The 7,722-nt window shown below is 40.7% G+C and overlaps 1 protein-coding gene across 1 annotated transcript in view; it reads right to left on the bottom strand.

Annotated features, from left to right (window-relative positions):
* col14a1b (collagen, type XIV, alpha 1b) overlaps positions 1-7,722 on the bottom strand; it is a 247,931-nt gene that overhangs the window by 22,533 nt on the left and 217,676 nt on the right. Inside the window, exons 37-40 of the mRNA XM_030063880.1 lie at positions 4,494-4,589; positions 4,259-4,312; positions 1,955-2,008; positions 665-718 (exon numbers count right to left, since the gene is read on the bottom strand). Of these exons, the coding sequence (XP_029919740.1) occupies positions 665-718; positions 1,955-2,008; positions 4,259-4,312; positions 4,494-4,589 (258 nt within the window). The remainder of the gene's footprint in view (positions 1-664; positions 719-1,954; positions 2,009-4,258; positions 4,313-4,493; positions 4,590-7,722) is intronic.

Raw genomic sequence — 7,722 nt, 5'->3', positions numbered from 1 at the left:
TAGTGAGGCAGGTATGCAGGTCATTTTCAGATTATCCATTTTATTGTGCGCTAGTTTACGCTGCGGTGCGTTTAGAGAGGCAGCTGCAGCCGGACGAGAGAGGGGAAATGAGGAAAGGCTGACTCAAAGGCCAGAGTGGCACTAAAAGGCCTGGTTATGACACATTTCACTGACATCAGTGTCAATATGTTGAGAGAGACTGCATGACTGTATTAGAGAGCGAGATGTGAGTGGCTCAGCCGTGAGGCAGCTGATTAGATTTTGCTCAGAATCGATCGGCATGATGGAGTGAAAGACGGGAAAACGGGGTTGAAAACGGCCGCAGCGACGCTTTAATTCCTCCTCTATATTCACTGCCGTCGTTTGAAGGCTCCTCCTGGCGACATTACCACTCCTCTCACATCCCCGCTCTTCTCTGAAACCCATAATTATCTCCTCCAGTCACAATCCCAATCAGATCGAGCCTCAGGTGTCCAGCAGGGAACCGTTTTCTCCCGTCTCTTCTTCTATGGTGCTTAATGGCTTTGGGTGAGCTCGCAGGAGGGCTCGGGCTTTAAGTGGCCAATCTGCCCTGCACACACACACACACACACACACACACACACACACACACACACACACACACGCATGAGAGGGACAATTCCATAATTTCATAATCACTTACTATTGTGCCGGGTGGGCCCTGCCTGCCTGGGGGGCCGTCTTTGCCCGGCTGTCCCTGTGGAGGAGAAGAAGAGACAGTTACAACTCGCCCGTCACCTCGCTGACACAGGTTCAAGCCCTGTGCTGCAACGGCTTGTGTGTGTGTGTGTGTGTGTGTGTGTGTGTTTGGCGTTTTGAAGCACATTTCTGCAGACAGCTGCTGTTTAATCTCACCGCATGGTTCAGTCTTCCTGCCTTGTGATTCGTCTGTGATGTTTAGTGCTGATACTTTTGTTTCATTTTTTAAATCAGTAAATCACTTTGTAACACTGCTACTAAAGATAGTACACACTCTCAGGGCAAGTAGCAGTAGTAATAGTAGTACTAGTGGTAGCACCAGTGGTATCAGTAGTACTAGTTGTCATAGTGGTACTTGTAGCAGCAGTGGGACTAACTGTGGCAGCAGCAGCAGCAGAAGTAGCAGCAGAAGTAGCAGCAGAAGTAGTAGTAATAATAAATAATAACGATGATGATGATTATATAGTTCATTTGTATGGCACCTTTCAAAGCACAGCTAGAAAGTGCTTCACAACAGCAAAATAAAAGGCAGAATCCAAATAAAATGACAATAAAACAAAAGTATTAAAAGGAAACGTAAGAATAAAATGAATTATACAATAAGATAATAAAATAATACCATTGACTACGAGACATACACAGTAAGGACTTAATCGCGCAAAAGCACAAAAGAGATTTAAAAGAGAACTAAGACATGGCGTGCCTCATCTGTAACAGTTGTAGTACTAGCAGTGGTAGTAGTAGCAGTAGTAGTAGCAGTGGTAGTAGTAGTAGTAGTAGCAGTAGTAGTAGTAGTAGTAGTAGTAGTAGCAGTGGTGGTAGTAGTAGTAGTAGCAGTAGTAGTAGTAGTAGTAGCAGTAGTCGTAGTAGCAGTGGTAGTAGTATAACCATGATAAACCATGATAAAACAAAATAATCAAAGAGTAAAATAATAAAATAGAACCGATTATTACAGGTACACATTAAGGAATTAATCAAGTAAAAGTTAAAAAAAAAAAAAAACAAAAAAAAAAACAACAACAACAAAAAACCTTTATAAGCGAGGACAAGGATGTAGCTTGCCTCATCTGTAACAGCTGTAGTTGACAGAAAGAGTTGTACTGAGAGTAATGGTAGTAGTAGCTAGTAGTACTGGCAGTAGCAGTAGTAGCAGCAGTAGTAGTGCTAGTAGTATTAATGGTAACAACAGCAGTAACAGAGGAAGTGTTAGCAGTGTTGCTGTGGGGGGACTCACTCTGGGTCCAGGCAGCCCCTCCCTCCCTGGAGCTCCAGCTGGACCAGGAACTCCCTGCAACGTCAGCACTTTTAATAACCAGGCTCTCCATCACACACACACACACAAACAAACACACACACACACACACACACACACAGCAAAACTGCAGAGTGTCGAGCCGCCTGACTTGTTCAATACCAGACTTTTTAAATTCTATATGATAGCAATACTTTTTGTTAAATTTTTACTGATACCGATACTGAAAAAAATGGGTGTCTCGTTTTTCAAAATAACGGTAATTTTTGCACATAAAGGAAAATCATATGACCCATACCATAGCCATTAATAACAAATTTATTACAAAATGAAATCTAAGCACAATTAAAAAAAGAGTTTGTGCCAATAACACAAAAAAGTCCAGTGTTTTACAAAACTAATAATAAAATGAATCAATTAAATTAAAATACCAGAAACAGACTTTTTTCCTGATAATATCAACATGCCTTGACAGTAAACTGAGGTCCGTACAGTGAAGTGGATGCAGCAGCCTCTTTTGTTCAGCTTCTGTGAAACGGTCGGGGTGAGATTTGAAACGCTTAAAAAAACAGACTGGTGTTACTGCTGTGTGGCACGTTTTTTTTTTTTTTTTTAATCACAAACTGTGCATCTGGATGTGTTTTTATCAGCGGGTGAAAACTAACACCACACCGTCCTCATCCTCTTTGTGGTTCGTTCTGACTGACGTGGAAATGCGCATGCTCGGTTCTCATATCTCATAGGTTTTCTGCAGTCATGTGACTCGGCCCAGCTTGTGTGTGCGGGCTGTTTATTTGCACAAACATCCTACACAAGTCGCTCTATAACGCTGCCTCTGCTGCTCTTACTCATTTACTATACTACTATATTATATTGGTAGCCTGACAGATCATCACTGTCACTACATTTTTTATCACTCTATATACCCATATCCTAGATTTATTCCAGCATCTTTGCACTCTGCTCCTTTGCACTATTCTCTGCTACTTCACTTTTTCTATGAGCAGTTTTTTTTTATTTTTTTTTATTTTTTGGTTAGTTTGTTTCCTTTTTGTTCTCTGTACATGGCAGTAATATGTTTGTTTACCGTGCTTGTATGTCAAACTCCATACATACATACTTGGCGAATAAAGCTGATTCTGTTTCTTACAACGGATCCTCCTGAGTCTTCCTGTTCACTCTCCTTCAACCAGCCAATGCATCCTCAGCTGGCGAGTAAACTTCTCCGATTTTTTTCTGATTGCTCAAGGTCTCATTTACACTCCAGATAACAATATGATTAATTTGAAATCAACAACAACAACAAAAAACTGCACTACAGAACTTGGGGGCCCAGCCTCTTGTGGATATAATAACATTTAAATTTCTCCGGTGCTGAATAAAAAAAAACACCTTTCAGCCAGAGTTGGAGGCTCAAGGATTTTTTTTTTCTGCTATAGGGCGCAGCTTTGTGGACCGACAGAATTAGAGGGCAGGGTTAATCCAAACCACTGAAAAAGGAACCTCTGCTGACTAAAACAAATAGGTAATAAGTTATATGAGGGGGCGTGGATCGGATCTAGTGGGCGGGGCAAACCATCACTAATTCAAACAGGACCTCTCAGTTCATTTGTTATGAAAGGGGGTGGGGCTAAAGTGTAGGGGCGGAGAAAATCGTCACCAACAAGTGTGTGTGTATCTTTCCACAAAGTTTGGCTATGTTGCGTGAATCGTAACCACAACCCTTTCACACACACACACACACACGCACACACTTCTAGGGCGAAAAACTGTAGCTGCAAAACTAATTGATCGACCGACTAACAAAGCTGCTAAAACAAACAAACAAACAAACAAACAAAAAAAAAACACTTGTGCAAAGGTGATTGGACAAAAATGGATTGGAATCACTGAAATCAGCCTTTTGCAAATGGCACCATTATTCACAATCTGATGTGGATTTGCTTCCGAAAGGTCAAATTAAACCCAGTAATTTACAGTCATGCAGTAATTAATTGTGGGAGGTGATTCACGCGACACGAGCCGTATCTGAAAATGCACAGTGCACCGCAGCAGGTGAATGTATAAAATATATACTGTGTGTTTGTTTAGCAACAGCAGATATCAGCTGAAAAATGTGTCTAGATTAGATCTGACAAAGAAAAGAAAAAAAAATCACAACAGGTGTCCTTTCAGCACATAAAGTGAGTTAGCAGCCTTCTTCCAGATTATGTAAAGTACCTATCGCAGAATTAGTCACTGTCAGGGTTGTGTGTTTCATTTTTTTCCCTTTTTTTTTTTATTTACCTGAGCTCCTGGCAGACCAGCGTCACCCTTCTCTCCTCTCTCTCCTGGTCCTCCCTGAAACCAGGACAGAGGAGAGGGAGATAAGAAGAATGAAAAAAAAAACCCCAAAAAACCCCAAAAAGGACCATGTATGTTTTTTGTAATAATGATGACGTCAGCCCCATAGAGACAGAAGGGTCACTATAGGAATGAGTGTGTGTGTGAGTGTGTGTGTGAGTGTGTGTGTTATTCCTACAGGTGGTCCTATGATGGAGCGTCCACTGGGTCCCTGTGGGCCCGGAGGTCCCTGGGGTCCCGGGACACCTGTATCCCCAACTGGACCGGTCGGGCCCTGGAGAAAGAAAGAGACAGAGGGAGAGAAACTTTCAAGGAGGCAGGTAAGAAAAATCTACCGCCCAGGATTACTGCAATTGCAATAATCAACCCAAATAATTAATGCAGACGCAGAATTGGCAGGAACTTTGAGTTTTGTCCAATCACTGCAGTATTCCTGGTGCTTTTGCTTCGCCGGGGTCTTGAACCGTTCAGATCCCAAACGGTCAATCCATCCTCAAGAGAGGATGGATTTTTGGACATTTTTGGAACTTTTTAATTTAACCGTTCAAACCAAATCAAATTTTAACACTGCCTTCAACAAACATGTTTGTAGAGCAACAGAGGAAGATTTTAACTGCTATGGGAGCAGAGCTTTAACCCATAATTATATCAAAAAGTGTACTGAAACTCAAAGTGGCCACCAATGAGTGAAAACCACCATTCCTCACCATAGTGTGCAGACAGTAACAATGAACACAGTCATATTTACTATTACTAGTGCTGATACTGGTTAGTACTGACACAAAGGACCACATACAGGAAGTACAGAAGGAAAATCTGGTGCACTGAACTTCACACCACAGGCCTTAATGCTCAATTCTGAATGCTAATATGTATTTTTTCTGTTTGAATGACTGTTCTACTCTACAGTCTACTCTACATTCATACCTGATATCAAATTGAGGTGACTGCGATGTCAAAAAAGACATGATTTTGCAGAGGAACACTAATAAAATATGTCACATTTACTTTTGTTTCTTCATGTTTTGGTTTCATTGTAAGCCCCTGCATTATCAATCAAACAATAAACCAAACAATCAATCAATCAATTTGTAGTGACTTTGAAATGTGAGTTATATGAGCTCTTTTGTTTGTGCCAGATGAAGCAGAGCTGTATATCAGTTGCAGCTATTCTGTTTTAAGGAAGTCAAAACAAACAAACAAACAAACAAAACAACAACAAACAGACAAACAAACAAACTATTTTAATAAGTGATTGGACAAGATTTTTTTTTTTCTGTGTCCGAAAGAGAAAGAAAATTTGTTCGGGTAAGAAGAAGTTTGGGTATCATACCTCATGCAAAAACTGAAATCATAATCAATGATAACACTGACAATCCTAGGCTAAGAATATAAATTTTAATATAGAGACATATGATGTGAAATCTCATTCTCATGCCAATAACTAATAAATAACTAAATAAGTAATAATGATAATAACTAATAACTTACATTCTGAAGAAAGCTATGCATCGTCCAAGCACTGATATCTGAAATACTCCTTGTTAAAGTGTAGGAAAGAATCAGATTTCCTGGTGTAACAACTACGTAAATTTGACCATCATCTGCATAGAAGTTTACATCATGCTTGTGGATGATTTCTCCTAGAGGCAGCATGATGAAACCTGGTCAAGAAACACTGACAGCAGTATCAGAGGAACGATGTCATGATCCGCTGTGTCAAAGGCTCCTCAAGGCAACAGACAGAGACTTTCGTTTCCCATCAAGACTCATTCTGAACTCAGTTTACTGATTAACTGTAGACCAGTTTTCTCAAGAATGTTGTGAAATAATATTAAGTATGAAAGTGGCCTGTAACGGACGGAAGTTAGCTGTGATCAAAGTATAATTTTTCAGAAGATGTCACAGTCTTAAAACAGACAAACATCTGGTCTGCAGAGACAGGCAATCAAAACCCCTTTTCAACAAACCAAAAGGAATGGGGTCTGGGTGAGGGCTTAGACTATTTTGCTTAACCTGTCCTTACTGACAGCTGACAAACCTTGTAGAGAGCTCTCTGGTGGAGAGACAGGGTCAGGGTCATAACATTGTCTGGGTTGAAATTAGAGTTTCTCTGTTGTTTTGTTAGTGATCTTGTCTGAAAAAGTTTGAGCATTTATAAAGCTGCACGTTGGCCTAATGGCTTTAGATGTAGTCCACATTGAAACAGAGATGATGCAACTCCATGCAGCTTTCTGCTGTTTACACTGAAAAAACTTCACTCAGCACTCTGAGCTACATGCACACAGATGTGTTAAATGTGATAAGTTACATTTACACATGCATAAGCACAAAGGTCTCTGTGTGGAGGTGTGGTGTGTTTTTCTGCTGCCACTTCCGTTATAGCCCCTGCTGAATCTCTGTGGCTGACACACAGACAGAAACAGACGCATGATGAAACCTGGTCAAGAAACACTGACAGCAGCATCAACTGACTAAACACATATAGTTCAATTATTATAGCCAGTGCTACAGATTTATTTAGCAACTCAGGTAATTTTATAGTAATGTACTAATGCAGTACCAAAACGGTACATTAAGACTGAAGTAAAGTAAAGTTACTTTCAGTTCTTTGGTCCCTCAAGATGTCGATGGATATTGATGCCAAGCCAGACTTGGCTAAGAAGGTGAGATATAACAGAGGAGCTGGAGAGGGGGGAGAAGAGTGGGAGGAGAGGCCGGTGGTGATCTATGAGAATGCAGACACTTACAGAGACCATCAATCTGACCTGCTGACACACACGGACAATATCCAAAACGCCACAGGAGGGCAAGACGGAGGTAAATCTAAAAACATTACAGCTTGATACTGTAAAATGAAGGCTTGTGAATGTGTATGTCTGTGTGTTTGTTGTAATTAACTGAGTTATGAACCCTTGCTTCACTTTTGTTGTTTGTCCAATTAGACATCATTGTGCAAAAGCAAAAGGTGATGAGGTTAAGGGTCATTGCTTCCCACCACTAAATGATATCAGTGTTTAGAGAAGTGCTTCTACAGGGGGATTCCTGTAGGAGAGCACAGCCAAAGACAGCAAAGTCCACAGAAAAACAACTAGAAAAACAGCAAAGCAACACCTGATGCTGTGATGAAGGCTTTTCTGACCAAAGTACATTGCTGTGATATAATGTGTTTGCTCCACTAAATGTATGAAATTTGATGCTGTGTTCTCAGTTTTTACATTTTTAAATTTGGATGCACGCCTCTCTATTCTCACCACTTCTGCACTAACCTCTTGAAACTCTGTATACCGACTTCTCTCAGTGTTAATACTCACTTGGTTGGGCTGTGGTTACCTGCACCGTAACTTTCTGGTCCAAACATGAGTGGAAATGCTTTTGTCCTTTTTTAAGTTGGTATTTTCAAGGTC

This window comes from Myripristis murdjan, chromosome 11, assembly GCF_902150065.1.
Source record: "Myripristis murdjan chromosome 11, fMyrMur1.1, whole genome shotgun sequence".
Lineage (NCBI taxonomy): Eukaryota > Metazoa > Chordata > Actinopteri > Holocentriformes > Holocentridae > Myripristis > Myripristis murdjan.
The sequence above is the reverse complement of the archived record's forward strand: the minus strand, read 5'-3'. Positions and strand labels throughout refer to the sequence as shown.